The sequence below is a fragment of the Terrapene carolina genome, unplaced genomic scaffold (assembly GCF_002925995.2).
Source record: "Terrapene carolina triunguis isolate 2854851 unplaced genomic scaffold, T_m_triunguis-2.0 Scaffold66, whole genome shotgun sequence".
NCBI classification, from domain to species: domain Eukaryota; kingdom Metazoa; phylum Chordata; order Testudines; family Emydidae; genus Terrapene; species Terrapene triunguis.
In genome coordinates, this window is record NW_020664417.1 from 19,866,410 (window position 1) to 19,888,539 (window position 22,130).

Genomic DNA, 22,130 nt, shown 5'->3' on the forward strand with positions numbered 1-22,130 from the left:
ACACTCAGCACAGCATTGGCACTAGCCCAGTTACAAAGATAATCTTCATTTTAATCTCTTTAGGGTCAAATCCATAGGTTCAATTATTTAGTACTGATAACATTAGTAATGCTTTTGCACTCAAAGTAAATTGAAAACATTGCACAACAAACCTGGTAAGTAAGCATTATTTTAAAGGTCGGTAAACTGAGGCACGGAGACATGCAGTGACTTGCCCAATTTACACAGCAGTCAGGGGCAGAGCTGGGAATAGAACTAAGTAGTCATGATTCTCAGTCCTGTGCTCAAAACTGCTACTACACACCTTCCCTTTACCAACATTGATGGTCATCCACATCATATGTGGATTCTGGAATGTAATCTTGAAAAAATTACAGTCCAAATTACTAACCATATAATCAAGGTGGATAGAAGAATTGATGGCCTGGAAACCAAAGTGCACAGACAGAAGAGACAGATTTTCAAAATATCTCCAAAGATAAAAAGCTTTAGCAACAAAGTAGTGTAAGGGAGAGATGTTTGGAATTGGCTGAGAACAATAGGAATTGCCATAACAGATCAAACCCTGTTGTCCAGTTTATTCCAGGATCCTGTCATAGCCAGATGCTTCAAAGGAAGGTGCAAGAAACCCCATAACAAACAATTATGCACTGACAAATGACTGAAAACCAACTAATACCACAGAGTAATCATTTGTCTGGGCTTCAGTCAGGAAACAAGAGGACACATGTTTATGGACCATCTGATTGTCAAAGCTCTGAATTAGATTTACCTGAGGAGCCAATCTCGGTATAAAAGCACTTCAGGAATAGATGCCTTTATGGTGTCCAGTAATAAACAATAAGGGTTGGGAAAAGTTCCCTGACCTCCACAGTGACCAGAGTTCTGTTTGGAGCTCACGTGAGGAAAGATGCTGGCTGGGAAGTGTCCAAGATCTTCTCTTTCCCCAGATTTCAGGCTGAAAATAGAAAGGAAGGGGTGGGGAAGAGAATTTGTGGAAATAAACTCAAGATTTTTGTAATCTAAAAACAAGCAAACTCAAGCTAGCACTCAGACGGTGGGCTGTTGTACAGATGGGCAGTATCAGTTTACAGGGATGAAGTCTCATTCTGCCACTATTTGTACCAATGCAATCAGAGTAATTCCACTGAGTTATAATGATGTAAAACCAGCATAAGAGAGAGGAGAAAAAGGCCCAAAGGCTCTGCTGGGAATTGAAGAGAATCAGATCTATTCCAATTCTACAAACACAATCAGAAAAGATGTTATATAGTTTTTTTCTCTGAGTGATTTTATCTTGAGAGGCTCCTTGAGACATTATACCAAAGACCTCACCTTGTAGCTTTCTTAGTAGCAGAGTTAATATACAAGATTATTCCATGACTTTTAAGCCTACTGCAGCAATAATGGAGTACAGACCCACTAACACTCACTTTTCCTTTTGTATTCAAAAGGCAAAAGCACCGCGATTCCAACTGATTCTTGTGTAGCTGTACAAGGGAAAAGGATGACTCCTTGCTCCCACCTTTCACCATTGTGCCCTTGCTCAGTGGCAGCCGGACTATGACGTACCACAAATTTTTGATTGGAAATGCCACAGTTGTATCTCTAGGCTATTACGTTGACATTTGAAAATAATATTGTGTGTGCTTAGCAGATGTGTAGGAAATGTACACAGCAAAACCCAAATGTCATGAAACTCATGTGGTTTCATTATCAATTCTAATTCGGCACCAGTTCACACTGTGATTGGCCAGTGTTTAGAACAAGGCTGGTCTGATTTAAGGTTTTTGGTCAGATTGTGCCTGACCTGGGTGCTGGTGTGCAGAGAGGAAAAAAAGCACCAGTGCAGGGACTACTCTTTCCTGAGGTGAAACTTGGGGATATTCAAATTTCAGGGTTTAATTCAGCCATCCACAAAATTAAGATCTAGATCTGGATCTGAACTTCCTCAAGTGTTCAGAGGATTAGGACCCAAGGAGGCTGGTTGGGCCCATCGTTGCTGTTAATTAAGTAATGCACAACGAGAAATTCAGCATAGTCTCTCCAACTCTCTAAAGTAACTGGGTATTACTTCCCACCTTCCCCTGAAACAAATGGAAGACATTTGTGATTACCACTTGCAGAGTGTCATGCAAATGCGTTGTGTTCCATGCCTTTGGTCAGTAAGACTGGGTATAAATAAAAAAATGAACGTATTGTTATTATTCTGTACTTCCTTCAAAAAATGATGTTATGCAGACTTCAGGACATTGACTGAATCTCATCCCAGGCTCAGATGCATTGTGTTTCAATTTTACATATAAGGTTTTGAGTTCTATAACCTATTTCATAGATGTGAAAAAAAGTGTGAGTAATACAAGGAGCAAAGCTTTGTAAGCATCTTTACTTGTTCAAAGCATAACTGACAGCTGGGATGGAGATTACTGTTGGTTCCCTAATTATGCACAGAATCAATTTATTCACATTTGTTATGTTGATACATCCTAGGGGAGAGAAATGTTAGTCCAAACTGCTGCCACTCATGCATATACTCACTTACAACTGCCTGTCTATTGTCACCTACCACAGCCCACCTGGGGGATGCCTGCCCTTTAAAATATAACATGGTACAAATTGTATACATGTAATAATAATCTTTCCACAGGTTTCATAATCCAGCATCCAAAACTTTTACAATGATAAGAATCTGTTTGTGTGCAACAATGAGAATTAGGCTCTTAAGTGTCCCATTATGAGGTGTGAGTCATGCCTTGAATGCTAGACTCTGGGCCAAATTCAGCCCTGGTGAAAGCAGACACATGGGGTTTGGTCCAGCTTATGCCAGGCAGGGCCGGCTTTAGGCCGATTCCACCGATTCCCTGGAATCGGGCCTCGCCTAAGAGGATCCCGCGCCTTAGGCGCCTTTTTAAATTTAAAATTTTTTTTACTCACCCGGCGGCGCTCCGCTCCGGGTCTTCGGCGGCACTTCGGTGGCGGGGGTCTGCTCTGGGTCTTCAGCAGCATTTCAGCGGCGGGGGGGTCCTTCAGTGCCACGGAAGACGCGGAGCGGACCCCCCGCCGCCAAAGTGCCGCCGAGGACCGGGACCACTGCCGGGTATTCGAATCGGGCCCTGCAGGTCCTAAAGCCGGCCCTGATGCCAGGGTAGGGTTGACTTTGATTTTCTGTGTGCATAACAGTGGCTGAAGCATTTTAGGAAAGGCTCCTTTAACAGTGAAACTGTTACTACCTCAGTTGGAGAGGATCAATACATCCTCCCACTGCTTATGTTTAAACACTCTCCTTAATTCCTCCATGTTTCTACGGCAGCAGAATTACCTCCCAGTTTCATTCATTACCAAGAGAATTGCTTAAACATGAAGAATTTGGGGCTGTTAGGGCTGGATCCGAAGATAGGTCATGATTACAGTTTGTTACATATTCACAGTCTACATTATCATTCAAAGTTTCTGATTATCTTATGTCCTTTCTTTAGCTTCATGCTCAGCGGTGGCCATTTGAGGATTCTGATTTCGGGCTGTTTCTTTGCAAATTCCTCCCCTTTATACAGAAGGCATCAGTGGGCATCACAGTCCTCAATCTCTGTGCCCTTAGTGTGGACAGGTATAGTATCTCTCATCCTTTTGTTGGACCTCTTCTTTGAGACCTCTCACTTGTGCTTGTTCTAGAACTGAGAGCCTTATACCACAGGTATAAGTGCATATCTTAACAGTGCATATTGTTCAGACTCTCAAAAACATATAGGATTCAGTTTTACTGTTAGGATTTGTTGTATGGCAAGTTTTAGTCTTTTTTGAAAATGTATGTACTAAAATCCCTATTTTTCCTCACTCAAAGGACAAATAGCTTTCTAGGCGCAAGTCATTGTGGGCAATGATCTAAAAGCACAGCACAGGGGCCAAAGAATCTCTGTGTTCTAATCCTGGCTGGCGCTTACTTCCTTTGTAGCCATGGACAAATCACTCATGCCCAAATTTTCAAACCTGAATGCCTAAGATCAAGAATCTACATCCATATGTAGGTCCCCAAATAAAAGTGTCCTTATTTTTAGGGGTGCACTCAAAGAGCATCCAGTGCTCCTACTGATGTCAGTAGATGTCCTATTGACTTAAATAAAGTGGGCTTGATTTTCAAACGTGTTGAAGTCAGTGGGAGATCCGAGTGCATCTCTGAAACTCAGGTCACTTTTATGTAAGTATTTAACTTTAGACACCCTCATTTGAAAATTTTGGTATTAACCTCTCTGGGTCAGTTCCTGATTTCACTGGGGTTAATTGAGATTTACTCTGGTGCAACTGAAATTTGAATCTGACCTTACATGTCTGTTTGCCCCCAACATATTCCCTGCAAATATTTACTATAGTAGTGTGAGGTGCTAAATAATGTATCCTTGGCAAAGCATATAAAATGGGGATAACAATACCCTTGTGAGGAATGTTAAGTGTTGAGAACTAACAAGATACAGTAACTCCTCACTTAGGGCTGGTCCACACTACCCGCCTAATTTGGCGGGTAGAGATTGATCTTCTGGGATCGATTTATCGCGTCTCATCTGGACGCGATAGATCGATCCCAGAAGCGCTCCCCCGTCGACTGCGGAACTCCTGCTCGCCGAGAGGAGGAAGCGCTGTCGACGGGGGAGCCTGCCTGCGCCACGTGGACCCGAAGTAAGTACATTTAGTTTGATATAGGAAACGTCGACTTCAGCTACGCTATTCTCGTAGCTGAAGTTGCGTTTCCTATATCGATCCCCCGCCCCAGTGTGGACCAGCCCTTAAAGTCATCCCGGTTAACGTCGTTTCCTTGCTGATCAATTAGAGAACATGCTCGTTTAAAGTTGTGCAATGCTCCTTTATAACGTTGTTTGGCAGCCACCTGCTTTGTCCACTGCTTGCAGAAAGAGCAGCCCGTTGGAGCTAGCTGGTGGGGGCTTGGAACCAGGGTGGACCAGCAGCCCCCCTATCAGCTCCCATCTCCCCTAAGTTCCCTGTGCAGCAGCCACCCAGCAAGCTATCAATTGCTGGCAGTTCAGCTGTCCCTTCCCCCACTGCCATGTGCTGCTCCTGCTCTCTGCCTTGGAGCTGCTCCCGGGAGCCTCCTGCTTGCTGTGCGGGGGGGACAAAAGGGGGCTAATATCAGGGTGTCCCCCTCCCCTCTGCTCCTGCCCCCCCATGCCCCATCTCCATAAAGCAGGGGGAGGACACGACAGGGCTCAACTTGCTGATCTACTTAAAAAGGCAATGTACTTAGAGTGGGGTCAGCATACTTAAAGGGGTAATGCGCATCTCTCTCTCACACACAGGGGGTGTGTCTGTCTGCCATGCTGTCTCCCCTCCCTCCATTTGTGCTGCCTTGTAGAGTATGAGGCTACATTAACAACAATGTGTTAACCCTTGAGGGCTCAGCCGAGTGCTAGATTTAGCAGTAAGGCATTCCCTGGAAAATATCCCACCCTCTTCCACCCTCCTACTTCACCACCCCAACCAAGCTTCACAATCATCATTTCTGTGTACAGTACTAAATTGTTTGTTTAAAACTTATACCGTGTGTGTGTGTGTGTGTGTATATATATATATATATATATATATAATATAGTCTTTTGTCTGGTGAAAAAAATTTCCCTGGAACCTAACCCCCCAATTTACATTAATTCTTATGGGGAAATTGTATTCTCTTAACATCGTTTCGCTTAAAGTCGCATTTTTCAGGAACATAACTACAACGTTAAGCAAGGAGTTACAGTACTGATTCTAATCCCACACTAGCTTTATACTTCAATGGAAATAGCATAGGGTTGTTTTGGTGATTAATTAGTTAATGTTTGTAAAGTATTATATATGTGATAATTAACTACAATGGAGTTACTCCCAATTTACTGCAGTATTAGTGAGAGTAGCATAGGGCCCAGTGGGATTGCACTGGTCAGACAGTATTTGGTCCTGCCATGAGAGCAGGGGACTGGACTCGATGACCTCTCGAGGTCCCTTCCAGTCCTAGAATCTATGAATCTATGAATTTATCCCATAAACTATACATTCCACATATGTTGTTGATGTAGGATCTGTTCCTTAGAGCACTCTCTCACGATCTCACATTTCTACTTCAAAGTTTTACACTGAAGCAAATATCATTCCCACATCTTTTGGGAGATAAAATTATTTTTCCAGTGCTCAGACCCAGTATTTGGATGGAGTTTTAAGTTTTTCAGTTTTGGGGTGCAGTTAAAGAAATATGAGGTAATAGCGCAATGTTATGTTCCACTTCAGATACAGATACTACTAAGTTACCCATGCTGATTGTGAATTATGTAAATTTTTTAATTGTGCATCTTGTTTTCCATGGTGCAAAACTAAGCCAACATAGTTTTTGGAAGTGCTGCTTTAAGCTTGGCATCACTGCATTAACACATCATTTCTTATATTTGTGGACAAATTGTGTATCAAAGTTATCAACATTTTCAACTAGAACTTGAGAAAGTAAAGCAGAGAACAAAATAAGTATGTGTTACATAAGTAAAAGTTTCATTTGTTATTGCCAAATTAATTGGTCTTATTGTGCAAAGCACAGAAACATGGGTTGGGAGTAAAATAACAGTATTCATAAACATGATAACTATTATCATCTTGCTATCAAAGATGATTGGACATCTTTTGTCATTCAAAATAACAAATTTATATGTAAAAACGGATCATGGGTTGTTTGTTATGAACTTCCAAATTAGTGTTAGCAGCAGAAAGAATTTTAGAATTGTTGAAACCACATAGCAAGCTAAATGAATATATTCCAGTAAAATATGACCAATTAGCCCTGTAAATTACCAAAACAAGAATCATTCTTATTTTTCATAGGTAACAAGCTAAAAAAAAACCCTCCAACCTCTTTTGTCATATTAAAAGCCTTGTTAAAATACAAAATAAATCTGAGATCTTACTGGAAAAGAAGTCTGAATACTGATTCAAACTCCAGCGAAATTCTATCTGAAAGGGAAGCCAAGACAAAGCATTGCTGCTTTAACTACTACTTCTCTAGAGAAATAGGTAATTAAATATCTGGAAAAGTTATACATGGTCATTAATAAAACAGCTTTGTTTTATGCCTCAAGCCCCACAGTTGGTGTCAATTACACATACATCCTTGACTTCAAATGGCAGAACTTAATCAGAAAAACCCAGTGTTCCACATCTTTGGTCACTGTTGCTCCTCTAATCATCTTTTGTGGATGTTAACCCTGATTTAGGAACCTTAAGTTTGCTCCTTTTTGCAAGGATTGTCCCTGCCTTTAACTATATCTGTCTATTATGAAACCCTGCCCATTACCCATGCCCACACAGAAACTGGCCTGCATGGATGGTGTACTAAGGTTTAACTGTTTATGCCCAGGGGAACAATGCTGTTCACATGTGGAGAAGGTTTTTAGGCCTGGTCTACACTAACCCCCCAATTCGAACTAAGATACGCAACTTCAGCTACGTGAATAACGTAGCTGAAGTCGACGTACCTTAGTTCGAACTTACCGCGGTCCAGACGCGGCATGCAGGCTCCCACGTCGACTCCGCGTACTCCTCTCGCCGAGCAGGATTACCGGAGTCGACGGCGAGCACTTCTGGGTTCGATTTATCACGTCCAGACAAGATGCGATAAATTGAACCCAGAAGTTCGATTGCCTGCCGCCGAACCAGCGCATAAGTATAGACAAGCCCTTAGAGGCTGACAGACAGTGCCACACCAGCCGTTTACCCTTTAAAGGAAATGCACATTTGTTGCAAATCCCTGTCAGGCATTTTTAAACTCTGGTTCATGGTGATGACTACAGTCAGAGTCTTTTCTAAACAGTGCCTGACTGTGACTAAGGCTATGTCTACAGTACTGCCTAATGTTGGGAAAACTTAGGTCACTAAGGGTTTTTTTTTCCCCACTGAGTTTTTTACTCTTGCTCATGTCCCAGACAATGATTGTAAGGTGAAAAGTAAAGGTAAGGATCTTATCCCGTATGTGTAAGGTCTCATTTAGCCTTTGTTGCATACTGTACTGTGTGGAACTCACTCCAGGTTATATGCTTTCACCTGGTAGCCCAGTTTTCAGTATCTATACAGATGGGTAAGATCATGCCAATAAACCACAGCATTGAGTGGTCGCCATAAATATCCTCCCAGCCACCACCCAGCTGGCTGCAGCTGAGCTGGCTTTTCTAGTGAGCAGTCACTGTAATCTCTTCCCAAAAAGAACAGATCAATAGCAGGAGAACCAGGGTGGTTTAGTGGAGTTAGCATAGGAATGAAAGCAAGGGATTATTTGTACTCTAAATTTGATTCTGACAATAACTCGTTCTTTGTCCTTGGTCAAATCACTTCCCCTTTCTGCATTAGTTTCCCCTTCTGTAAAATGGGGATGGTAGTACTTTACTACTATAGGGATTACATAATGTTTGTTAACCTCTATATAAACAGGGGAGTAGTGAGTAGGAGCAGATAGATGATTTTACCTCTGTATTCAGCATTGGTGAGACCGATACGGGAATACTGCATACAGTTCTGATGTCCACATTTCAAAAAATTGGAGAGGGTGCAGGAAAAACCCACAAAAATAATTCAAAGCCTGGGGGAAAAGCCTTCCACTGAGACACTTAAAAACCTCTGTCGGTTCAGTTTATCAAACAGAAAATTGAGAATGACTTGATTACAGTGTATAAGTACCTCTGCAGGAAGAAAATACCGGATACTAAAGTGCTCTTCATTCTAGTGGAGGAAGGCATAAGAACCAATGGCTGGAAGATGAAGTGAGGCAAATTCCAATCAGAAATAAGGCAAGCATTTTTAACAGTGAGGGTGATTAACCATTGGAACAACCTGCCAAGGATAGTGGTGGATTCTCCATCTCCTGATGTCTGCAAATCAAGACGGGATGCTTTTTTTGGAGCAAATACTTTACCCAAACACAAACTATTGGGCTCAATGCAGGGGTACCCAGCTAAGTTCCCTGTAAGCTGTGCGGCTGCGCAGCTGTGCAGAAGGCTATTAAGTGCCACGCAGGCGCTCAGGGAAACCACCCAGTCAGGACCTGCTGTGGCCGGGGGAGGGGCGGCCCAAACCCAATCCTGGCCCAGACCTGACATGGCCAGGGGAGGAAGCGCCTATCCCGCGGCCCCAGCCCCAGAGCTGCCATGGCGGGGAGAGCCCTGAGCCTCCACCCACACTCTGAACCCCTCAGCCCCACACCTGCCCCATGAATTTTGTTATGTGCACCAATATAAAGGTGATATGTCACACATCACCTCCATACTGGTGCACATAACAAAATTCATTCCACACGTGTGGGAAAAATTAGAGGGAACACTGCCTGGGTAATATTTAAAGGTCTGTTATATACAGAAGATCAGACTAGACCAGGGGTGGGCACGGGAGGGGGCCAGAGGTGCAGGCTCTGGGCGGTGCTTACCTCAAGCAGCTTCCGGAGGCAGTGGCATGTCCCCGCTCCGGCTCCTACACAGAGGGGTAGCCAGGCCAATGGGAGCTGCGGGGGTTTGGGGCAGGGGTGGTGTGCGGAGCCCCCTGGTTGCCCCTATGCATAGGAGCTGGAGGGGGGACATGCCGCTACTTCTGGGAGCCACGTGGAGCCACAGCACACGCAGAGTGGGGCAAGCCCTGGACCCTGCTCCTCAGCAGGAGCTCAAGGGCCGGATGTCTGAAGGGCCGGATGCAGCCCCTGGGCCATAGTTTACCCATCCCTGGACTAGATGATTGAATGGTTCCTTGTGGTCTTAAACTCTATGAATCTAAAAGCGTTATATTCATGCCAAATAGTAGGGAGGACTAGTTACAGGCAATGAAGACCAAGTGAGGATAAATAATTAAGACTGTATAGAGTAAAAGAAAGCAGAGAGAACAGGAGAAGGACAGCAAGGGATGGACACAATATGATATAGGAGCAAGCAAGTGGGTAAACAACATAATAGGAAAGCTAAAGATTGAAAAGAAAGAAGACGGAGCTTTTCAAAGAATAGAGAGAATAACAAATGCAGAAAAAGAGAAAAGAAAACAATCTGGAGATGAATAGAATGTGTTAGACATTGATGGCAAGAAAAGGAAAATAAAAACAAAAGAAAATGAAAAATCAGAAAACACACACATGGCTTTTAGGTTGGGGAATTGAATGCAATGTATTATGCTCCTTTGTTTTATTATACTTCCCTGATATACATACTATATTTCTGTAAGTTTGAAGGAATAAAACTCTGCAACATTTTCACACTCCTAATTATAGGCCGTTGGGGGCTAGACAAAGATCCTTTGTATTAAATAGTTCACAGTACACACACTTGTAAAATTACAGTACACTATTTTACTGAAGTTATCTTTGTACCAATTGAGTACAGCTGACCATATAATTTCTGTATGAAAATGTATTCAACAAATTCTGATAATCAAATTATTAAATTTATTCTTTATTTGAAATTATTCAAATTCAATAAATAATTCTTGGTCTGATGAGTCATTTGAATTGTGAGCTGCAAAAATCACAACTGAATATGCAGGACCCAATTCTCCACTGCCCTCCCTCTTGTATAGTGATTTACAGCTGTGCAAAAAGGTTGTAAAACATGACCAATTCTGAATAATAGTTTACTTTGCACAAGTGTAAATGACTGCACAAAGTGTAGGGAAGTAGAGAATCAGGTTCACAACTTGCAATTCACTCAATTACAAAAGTTACACATGAGTAACTAACAGCACGAACTTCAGATAGTGTATTTGACTGTAATTTGCAGTTCACAGTTACACACAGTATTAGTTATATATATAATCCAATTGGGGAACTGAAATAATATCACATGACTTGTGTAACTGAATGAGAATTTTACAAACATACAATTCTAAGTTCAGTTTCTATTAATATTCATGTACATGTGCTGAAATGATCCTTCTATGGATATTCCTGCTAATAAAATTCAAGCACTTGAAATTTTTTCACAAAGCAACACTGAAAAGGGTCAAAGATATGATCAAACAAACTTGATTTTGAAAGTGTATAAATATTATGGCAAAATTTCTTTGGCTATTCAGTCAGCTCTGTTACCGAGGGTAATTTCCTAAATCATTCAAATACAGTTTGCCCAGTTAGATGATCTTATAGCTTTGTCTCATATGCCCTCCAGGGACTGAGCAATCACCTAAACTCTTAGGGCATTCTCAGAGCATAGGAATACATTTCAAATAAGGTTTTTTTGAGTTTTTCCTTTGTTTCCCCCCCTGCAAGTCTAAAATGGCCTACGTTGTTTTAATATCTTGAAGAGCTTATATAACTTAAGACTAAGAGCCTTTCCCCAGCATGTCTTGCAAGTATGCTGTATGAGCCTGTAGTATACACCAGAGAGAGATAGTCTAGTCTGTATACTATTAAAGTGATGAAAAACTGAGCACTTTGCACCTTCCACTTTTATATTCTCTGCTATTATTCTACAGTCCTGCCATCCAATAGTTTTCCTCTGAGAGTAAGGGCCCAATCCTGCATCCATTGATTCAGTCTATTTCCCAAACATCCTTGCTGTATGATACTGAATTCATAAGTCCACCATCACATTAATGAGATTGTACATGGAACTTCCACCAGGCCCTACAATGACTAACAACATCTCCCATTGGTATTTTTACTGTTTCAATGGGCCCATATTCATATTGTACATAACTATTGTGTAAGGAGTTGGACAGTATTTCTAGGATTCCTATTTTGTTTTCCAAACTTCAAAAAAATACTTCTTCAACAGACAATATGATAAACCTATACCTCCCCATCTGGAATTACTATACTATATTTATTTATTACTATTTTGGGGAAGTAAACAAACAAATTAAGCATAAACAGTTTGCAAAGTGGAACTGAATAGATTAAAGAATTCTGCCCACCAGGCCACTTTAGATTATTACAGGGGGACAATATACTGTTGCTGCCAGAGAACCACAGCCTGTTTCTGAAAAGTACTGGTAACCTCTTTATTTTTAAATGGATAACGTTATGGAAAAAAGTGTACTGTTTTTAGCATGGATTTTATTTTCAGACTTTCTTACCCTGTGCTTCAGTTTCTCATAGGAAAAGTGATGTAGGTACTGAGACTGAATTGATATGCTGTCAATAGCACTATCTAGCACCCTTACTATTTGTATTCTGAGGCCAGGCTAGAAATTGCCCCATACTATAAAATCCGGTATTTTTAGCATTTAAAATAAATGGAAGATTGCACTTTAAGCCGAGTAAACAAAACACACATGTTTTCCTGCTTGTGATTGGTTTTGTTTTGGGGTTTTTTTCAGTATTTTAGTCTAGGAAGATTGACAACCCTACTCTGGGTATAAAATATTAGTTAACTGCCTGCAGATACAGTGCTGCCCTATGTAAATATTTGCATCCAGCTGTCTACCGCCAGCCTCCTGATCTGTTCCACAATGCTGCTGGTGGCATTATGGGTGGTAGGTTTCCTGGATGAGTAGGGTCCTCTGTTATCACATAGGTAACACAGATCTAAGGCTGCCACACTGAGGGAGTTTAAGGAATCTAGAACCATCCCTGATATGTTAAGACAACCCAAGAGCTCTAGATCTTAATAAAGAAAATAGGTTGGAATGTCATGCTTATCTCTTTATTTTAGGTACAGAGCAGTTGCCTCCTGGAGTCGTGTTCAGGGAATTGGTATCCCCATGATCACTGCTATTGAAATTTTCTCCATTTGGATTCTCTCCTTTATACTGGCTATTCCAGAAGCAATCGGTTTTGTCATGATATCTTTCAAATACAAAGATGAAAATCATATTACCTGCATGCTCAATGCTACAAACAAGTTTATGATGGTATGTATAATATTCAAGTAATCAAAGTTCCTTCTTTTGCAGTCAACAGTTTAGAATATAGACTCTTGCAAGATGTCGGACTGAAGAGTGAAACAAAGCTTTATTTATCCATTAAAGTTTGAGACTCATACAAAAGTAGATTAACTAGGATAGGGAACTTCAGTTTTAGTCATGAGTCCCCATAGTCAGCCACAGCTAATAAAAGTAAATCTGACCTTAAAGCATTATCCTTTGAAAGACTTGAACGACTCATGTGAGGACATGAATCCCAGGAGGCTGAGAGCATTAGGAAACATGTTTAAAATGCACATTTCCTGTAGAAAACTAGTTCCATGTGGACTTACAAGGCAAACAAAAGGATGCCTATTTCTCTTAAATCAGCCCAGTTTTGTACTTTGATGTAAGCTTCTTGCAACTCAGATTCCTTAATTAATCATTTACAGACATCTTGCTGTAGGTTTTATAACTTGGACATGTCAATAAGTAAGTGCTGCATACAGAGTGTACAAGTTGGTCAAGGTTGTGGGTGTATTTTTTGTTGTTCATTTGAACTTTTCTTTATCACACTCATGTAGTCCTCATGGGAGTTTTAGAAAGTGAGGTGTTCCTTTTCAGCACAGAACAGGTCCACCATGGGTAACAGCAATGCAAGTTTCCCTACATTCCCCTACCAAGATGCTTCAAGCATGATCTGGAGGAACATCCTGTAGCAGGGAAAATAATTCTCTCTGTGTGTGTCTTCTCAGTCCTTGTCTCTCTGCCAACAAGGTGGCAAATGGCAATCTCCACCTGCCCAGCCCAGGCAGCAAAAATTTTAAAATGTGAGGCTTGACTCTCTTTTGGGTTTCTGCTACCAGAATCCAGGCTGTGCATCCCTAGTGGTGGAACTTCTGCCCACAGAGAATACAGCTATGCAAAGAGCCCCCCACCCCCTCCTCCACGTGGTGATGATGAGAAAAGAGCCAACCAATACAATTCAGAAAGTCAGCTGGGGAGGGGGTTTGGCCAATGCACTAAGGGTGTGTGCTGATTCATCATATGCCCTGAGTGGCTTTTCTAGGTGTGCTCCTATGAAGTCCCATGTGGAATGTAAAGTTGTTCCCCTGAGACGTCCTCCTGAACTATCTCCTTTACTCCTCCCTCCCAATACCACCTCTCAGATCTCAGTTCTGGACTTTATCTGTGCAACAGGAGAAGGAGTAAGTTCACTGAAGTTTGACCTGGTTATATCCTAGCTAGTGGGGAGGTCCATTGGAAATTGGGTGCACTGGGCTTTAAAACCCTACTTAAGACCCAAAATCATTCTAGAGGAGAAGTGCTATTGGGCCCAGTTCTGAAAATCTTATCCTGAGTAGTACTTTCTTACTAAGTAAGAAAGCACTGGCTTCAATGGGAATATTTGTGTGATAGTCAACATGCATAAAGGTTTCAGAATCAGACGTATGACCAGTGATCCCTCCTTTCCTTCCACCTGTGCAGAGAGAAAGCTTTTCCTTAGTAAGTTATGTTTTCTCTCATGTAACCCATGGCTGTACTGATGGAGTGCATAAAAAATCAACCTCATTAAATGGACATCAATTAATCTGGAGTATAGCTTTGATTTTGTTCCTTTTCAGAAGCTGAGCACTATTCAGAAATATACGTAAACAAGATCTCAGACCTCTGACATCTTTCTACAGTAGTTAGGAGACACATAATCCTCCATTATTAACATCTGATATTTTGGTGCGGGAACTGTGATGTTACAAGTAAGATCACATCCGTTAGGAATAAACAAGCTAGGGGAAAGTGTTTGAGAAAGAAGGGGGTGGTCCCATTTTACACACATCCAGCTCAGTGACTAATAACCTAGAGACAGGAAGTATTTAAAATGTCATATTTCAATGGAGAGTTTTGGTGATTAAAACAGCTCTTCTTTAAAAAGGAAAAATAGAATACAGCATGTCCTCAAGTGTGCAAATATAGCTGCCAACAGAGGAATAAAATTGTAAATGTTTTGTCAAATGTAATATGCCTCCTAAATCACTATCAGCAGTTTAACTGTACATAGGAAAATACTAGGAAGTTATTGTTGGGCCTGATTTCCTGTCATGAAAGTCACATAGCGCACGTACCAAGTAAATAAAGGGTTAAAACTAACCAGACAGCTGAAGCCGTTGGAAGCAGCCAGTACTAAGCTTCACATTTTCCAGACAAGCACACATTAAGTGGCCTCTATCTGCCCACTACATAAGCACACCAACTAGTAATCTATCCACTGATAGCTGAGGATGATTACACTTACAAGACATTTTTAACCTGCCCATTTTGGAATCCAAAACAGTTTACAGGAGCCTTAAAAGGTAAATGACTTTTGCTGAGAAAGGCTCTTATCAAGACTTGTTATCCTAGAGGTTTAATATGCAGTTTAGTGTTTGTGTTATTATTGGGACTTAGGAGTCAACCTGCAGCTTGTTTCAATTTGGCAAGTCAGTTGTGTGGTGTTGAGCACTGGTTTACATGAATGAGCATAAATACCCAGCAAGCACTTTCTCAAGCAGCAATTTCCAACCCAAGACAGATTGTAACAAAGTTATAGACAGGTTATCACCAGGGTAAATTAAATGTTTATGCTGCTGCCAAATGCCTGTTTTGTCTTTATAAAGTATTCAAGGCTAAAGGTCATCTCCCTGATTCCTCTATATTAGATATAGAAATAGCATGGTAATCAAGGGCATAATATGCTAGGTGCAAACCTTTGTAAAAGAACACCTTATAACTATTTAGTTTCATATAAGGGATGAGTTTAGTCACACCATTATGGAGATTATACTACAGGTTTATTACTAATTCAAACCCTTTAAAACTTTGGGCTAATTAACAAGTGATGGTAAATCAGGAGTAGGAATTAGATATATTTATCTTGTTCCCTGAGAAATGTCTTGATGATGCCTTCTGCAAACAGTCAGAATCCTACTCCACCACAAACACATCTTAGAAGGAACAAGAATGCACAAAGTTCACTCCACTTAATAGGCTCAGAAGAACCACTATCAACCACCACATGTTCCGTTATATATCTGTTGTCTGTTGCATTGCATTTGGAGAGAATTCATTCTCTTTTTTCTCTCATCTTCAGTTTTACAAAAACGCAAAGGATTGGTGGCTGTTTGGATTTTATTTCTGTGTGCCACTAGCATGTACTGCTGTCTTTTACACACTAATGACTTGTGAAATGTTAAACAGAAGGAACAGCAATTTGAGAATTGCCCTCAGCGAACATCTTAAGCAGGTAAATATTAGGGAATCCAAGGTCAGGAAAACACTGCTGCTGTGTCTGCAAGTTGGTTTATAAACATTTCAAAACAGGTTTTAATAAAATTAATTCCAGAAATAGAAAGTGAGGCTACTGGTGACTTCTGACCTTGAGGTATTCAACCAAACCCAGAACACAAGAGTAATTTATAGAATAGGTAGATATTGGAGTCTGTATGTTCAAGAGCCTAAACAGTGTTTATTTCCTTTCCTAAGAAAGTGTGAGAGTCTTGCTCACCCACTCTTTAACCTTAAAATCTCTACTGGCTAAATTCCTTGGAATGCTGCTACAAAGATTTGGCAAAAATTGGCAAAATGATCTCTAGCTCTTCTCAAGAAATGTAAAGTATTCAGCTGTAGCTAAAGTGGAAAGGACCAGCAGAGCTTTATGTTTTCTGAATTTTTACCCCTAAACATAAAGCTCTGCTGGTCCTTTCCACTTTAGCTACAGCTGAATACTTTACATTTCTTGAAAAGAGCTAGAGATCATGCATCCTAGTTATAAACACTTTGGCCTTGTCTAAACTAGACTCTTTGGAGAAATCACCCTTTGTTGTACTGGTGGTAGAAACAGTAAGAGCACTAGTGTAGACAAGGTTCGGGCAGCCATCAGCATTTTTGCCACTCTCTCATCTACACCTACTCTGAACAGTTTTAGACAGTGATAAAAACACCAATGTCTTGTTTACATTGATGCTCCCATCATTGCAACCATGAGTGGCAAAAAGAAGTCTAGTGTAAACACTGATTACGGTGCAAAGTCACTCACAGTAATATCAGACCGTACTTTGCTTGGTTTGCAGCTCTTTTCTAGATTACCTTCTGGACTGCGGTTTTAAAACCTTTAGCCAAGTCCCTGCAATTAAGGTCTGAAAGGAGGCTACAATTGCTACCTCACCCCCTCAAATCCTGACCCTCTGTCTACAGCTGTGAATAACCCTTTAAAGGCTGTACCTGTGCAGTCTCACTGCACAAGGGTGAGTCCTAGGGTTTTTACTCCATTCATAATACAAAGTGAACTCTATGAGAGTGCTCTCCACAGCTGTGCTTGAAAGGGAATAGAGCCAGAGTCAGGTGGGCCAAAGGAGAGACTAAATCCTCCACCATGCAGATGCTCCAGTCCTTTCCCACATGGGGCAGGTGGCTTTAGGACCCCAGAGTACACTCCAAACATTAGAAATAGAAGTGTGTGGGGAGGACTCCTCCCACTACTTTCCCCTTGCTGTGATCTCCAAAGCCCAGCCAAGGTGGATTTGTGCCTCAGTTTATAAAAAAGTGTCTTTTTAATTGTCATTTTTGCTCTCTCACTTTCTCCCCTTCCTCACACAGCCTCCTCCACATTGAATCTTAATTGTGCTCCTGGCTGCAGCAGCCCCATTCTTAGCACAGAAGTCAAAGTTACATCAGATTTCATATTTTGATAACTGCTATTAAAAGAAAGAAGCAATAATAATATTAAGTCATATTAGGAGATTAGCTGGAGTAATGTGGCTGAAAATTGTAACAACTTTGGCTTACCCTCCATGTTATATTCCAGTGGTAGCTGCAAAGGCAACAACTATATTCTCAACACCCTCCCTCCCCACACACACACACAATTCCTTTCACTAACCCACCCACACCTGTTGGACAGGACATGTGCATTGACAAGACTCAGGTGAAACCATCTGTAAAGGCCTGAGCCTGTAGTCTGCTCATGAAAAGCTCCACCTCAATTTAATAGTTGTTCCTGAATAAACATGAGTTTTGCATGAGCAATCTTAAGTGCATGCTTTTATCTAGACTGCCTATTTTTGTGCTGCTATCACTTCCCTGCCCTTATATAGCAATGTGACTGACATGTATCAGTAATCTTTTTATTTGCTTTCTTCCTTCAGCGTCGAGAAGTTGCAAAGACAGTTTTCTGTCTGGTAGTGATTTTTGCCCTTTGCTGGTTTCCTCTCCATTTGAGCCGAATTTTGAAGAAAATGGTATACAATGAAAGGGACCCTAACAGATGTGAACTGCTCAGGTACTGTATCTTCTTACTCAACCATTTAGAATGAAAAAATATAGGGTGATATGTTACCTAGAGTTTAATGTGATTGTTCATGCAGCTGTGAGAACTGGTAACTTAACCTGTCAGAGCCAGACACTAGAAGATTATAAGTGCTGACTCTTCCATTTTCTGATCCTTCCATTATATCCTTCAGTTTTAGGGGATTCCATTCCAATGAGGTTTCATAATAAAGCAGAATTTGGACCATTGCCATTATGTTCACCTTCCTCTCATTTTTCCAAACTGGAATGTCTGACTAGTTATTTCAGACAGGCCTTTGCTGACACATTGCCTGTGCTAGAAGAAGATCAGTATAGATCGTAGAGAATTGGCCTATACATCAGAGAAAAGTATCCATGTGCTATGCTTGTGCCCTTACAATGTGTAAAAAGTTGTAATTATTTTACTTTCTCTTTTGTTGCCTAGTTTCTTGTTGCCACTGGATTACATCAGCATTAACCTGGCAACCATGAACTCTTGTATAAACCCCATAGCTCTCTATTTTGTGAGCAAGAAGTTTAAAAACTGTTTCCAGGTAAGACTTCTGGCATGAGACATTTTTATGTAGCTGTCCTGCAGACATGCTCCATTAAAGTACTTAATGATGATATAGGTATTTATAAAGTTTAAGGAAGAGCATGTAAAGGTATGAAGTTATCTAATTTATTAGCTAGAAGGTCACATAGCACACATACCAGACTGAGAGCTGAAGCTATCCATGCAGTGTAAATACTAAACCAGTATAATAGAATTTTGACAAACTCCACCAAGTCAAACATTCAGTGATCTATGCATGTACATCTTAGGTACTGTCTACCCACTTAATGCGCATACATGGAGTGGAATTCATTTGATCACATTTCTCCCAATATTAGCATCTACTCAGAATAATGAATATGTCTGGCAGAAATCCCAATCTGCCTGTGATCAGGAAATCACACTTTGGCTCAAATTTGCAACTTTGGAAGCCCAAAGTTAGGAAACTAAATCCAAACTCTGGAAGTTAAATAAGTGGAATGGCTTTCAGAATTGTTGGACAGCTGTATAGTCCATTTTTCACATGAACTCAAAATGGACACCTGAAAACTTAGGGCTAAAGTAACCTCCTTTACTTATCACACTGTACCTCCAGATTGCTGTTGTTGGTGCTTCCTAAAGTATCCATTCACAACAAAAGTAGTAAAGTGAGAGAGAAGATGAGAGTGAAGAGCAGAGTAGAAAGAAGTAGAATGGGGGGGAGGGGACTGTGAAACCAGCTGACCCTTCAAAATATGTATAGTTTCCTTAGCTGTTAGGATTATATGCAAAGGAAAGAAAGCAAACCCGCCAATGTGTGACACAAGCCAATGAATCATGTGACAAATGGTTACAATGTGGAACACCTGTGTTTTGTTCAGCATTGCATGCACTAATTTAGAGGGGTTTTTACAATATTTCCAGGGCCGGCTCTAGGCACCAGCATTCCAAGCATGTGCTTGGGGCGGCACTCTTCAAGAGGGCGACATTCCGGCCCTTTGGGTGGCACTTTTCAAGGGGCGGCACTCCAGCTTTTTTTGTTGTTGTTGCTTGGGGCGGCAAAATACCTGGAGCTGGCCCTGGATATTTCCACACTTTATAAATGAAATAAAACCAGGTTTGCAAGCAGTTACAAATTGCGGGGGGCTGAGGGGGCAATCCCTGCCCAGGATGCTTGGGGACTGGTGGGTTTGTGGAAAGGATCTTTGCCTGGACCTCTCATTGGATACCTGGAGAACTGGGGCTGGAAATAGAGTTGGACCTACCCAGGCTGCCTCCAATATAATTAATTCAGTCCCTCTGCCTGCCCCAGTACAATTAGTTCAGGCCATCCTCCACCCCGTCATACAATTAATTTATGCCTCTCATCCCCTCACTGTAACCCACCCCCACATCTCCCATACCAAAAACAATACATTCAGGCCACCCTCCCATGTTACAATTAAGTTATCCCCCTACCTGAGTATCAATACCGTTATTTTACATCCCAACCCACAGATACACAATACAGTTAACTTAGGCAGAGCTAGACTTATCTGCAAAGCTCTTTTGCTGCTGTGTCCCAGAGAGGTCACTAGTCCTGCTATTGCTGCTGGAATCCCAGTCCCCATTCCCCTTCCCTCTCCGGAGCAGAGTCACGAATCCCACCTGCCTAGGATCGGACTTTGTTTTCCATGAGAGGGGGGGAGAAAGCCTGAGGGAGCAGGTTGTGCTGCTGCACTTTTCAAAAGAGGTAATGGAGCCTCCCAGCCTGTGCAGAATCCAGCATCATAGGCTTGAGTCACCATCCTCACCACTCTCCTGGCTAAAAAAAAAAAAAAAAAAGTCTGCTCCTGCTCTTACTCTCTCTGCTTCTTAGAGGGTGGAAGGGATGAAGAAGGAGGGAAAGAAAGGATGAGAATCTAAAGAGGATGAGGATCTCTTGTTTTCCTCACCCCCGCCTGTCTGCTACTACTAGACCTTGTCTTGGAACACTGCCTTAGTTTGCAGGACAGGAAGGGATCATCTGCTGTAGAGTGGAATGCATTACACTTGAGGAGTGTGGTGGGATCTCAACTTGCACACCTTACTCAGGCAAAATTCTCATTTAGTGAAGTGAAAATTTTGCCTAAATAAGAAGTGTAAGGTCAGGCCTTAATTTTGTGTCATACAGATGGGCAATTACAGAATCACCTGCATTTTTAAGGCCAAACTCTGCCTATGTGCAGCTCCCACTTCTTCACTTGGAATCCCATGCACACATTTGAAGACAGAATATAGTTCTATAGAGAGTTTCTAGATTTATGTTATTTGGAATCTTTTTTCTTTCCAGTCATGTCTCTGCTGTTGCTGCTACCAATCCAAAAGTCTAGTGACTTCAGTGCCAATGAATGGAACAAGCATTCAGTGGAAAAACCATGAACTAAATAACCACAATACAGATCGAAGCAGCCATAAGGACAGCATAAACTGAGACTGAAGGACACTGAGGCCACTTCAGAATCCAGGAGGAAAAAATGTCACATGAAAGCTGTTTAAGAGGGAATCCACTGAGTATTCCACAAAATATAATCCATTCAGAAGCTCTTAGGTAGAAGGGCAAATTTCAGAGGTGATTTAATGGATTGACTATAAATTTAAAGATCTGCAAATTGGGATCCTCTTGACAATGTTGCTGTCTCTGAAAATTACATTCACCTTTTTAATGAAAAATGAAAGACTCACTCAGCACTGTGCAGGATGTTTGCAATCTTTGACCCAAGCAGGAAGTGTCCAGTGTGTACCTGGTACCCAGCCATCTTTTTACTTGATAGCCAATTAGAATTAGTCACCATGGGATTTTCAGAAGATGTTGAATGTGGAATCTGTGAGGATATAGTTTATCTCTGTCTTTCTGCCACTTTTTAAAGGAAACATTTAACTGAGTGGTGAATATATTCTGTATAGAAGTATGTTTAGCATGAATTTTAAAAGCTTTTATTTGGAAATGTGTCAGTCCACACCAGTATTTTATTTCCTTAATTTTGCAAAACGAGACAATACATTAGCTGGGAAGTTAGCATTTCACAATTCAAAGATAGGAATAGACCATCTAAAAATAGCACCAACATTAGGCACTTACAGCACAGACTGATACCAAAAGTAGGGTATTATAATGTGCTATTTATTCTAACTCTCTTTACAAAATAAACATATATTTTTCTATATCAGCAAAAGAGCAATCATTTGTAAAAATGAATCTTGAAGCACATTTATAATTAGCCAGTCATGTTTAGCTCTTAGGTCTGTTATTCTGCAGAGACTGAATCTGTTTTGGATTTAAGTTGAAGTGGAGTGCAGCAATATCAATGTAACACAGTAAAGTGTTACTAAAAGTGTCCAAAACTCTTCTCAGAAGATGGTCACTAAATTACAGCAATGCATAATACTGCTTACAAATTGTGGACCTGAAGTTACAGTCCAC

At 41.1% G+C, this 22,130-nt stretch overlaps 1 protein-coding gene across 2 annotated transcripts in view; it reads left to right on the forward strand.

Annotated features, from left to right (window-relative positions):
- Positions 1-21,249, forward strand: part of EDNRA (endothelin receptor type A) — a 38,129-nt gene extending 16,880 nt beyond the window's left edge. Inside the window, exons 3-8 of one of the 2 annotated variants that reach the window (XM_024207594.3) lie at positions 3,477-3,604; positions 12,642-12,840; positions 15,959-16,111; positions 18,012-18,145; positions 18,599-18,707; positions 21,000-21,249. In XM_024207594.3, the coding sequence (XP_024063362.1) occupies positions 3,477-3,604; positions 12,642-12,840; positions 15,959-16,111; positions 18,012-18,145; positions 18,599-18,707; positions 21,000-21,140 (864 nt within the window). In that variant the 3' untranslated portion in view covers positions 21,141-21,249. Of the gene's footprint in view, positions 1-3,476; positions 3,605-12,641; positions 12,841-15,958; positions 16,112-18,011; positions 18,180-18,598; positions 18,708-20,999 lie in introns of those variants that run through there. The other variant, XM_029910679.1, reaches the window with a different exon arrangement.
- The last annotated feature ends 881 nt before the right edge of the window (positions 21,250-22,130 follow it).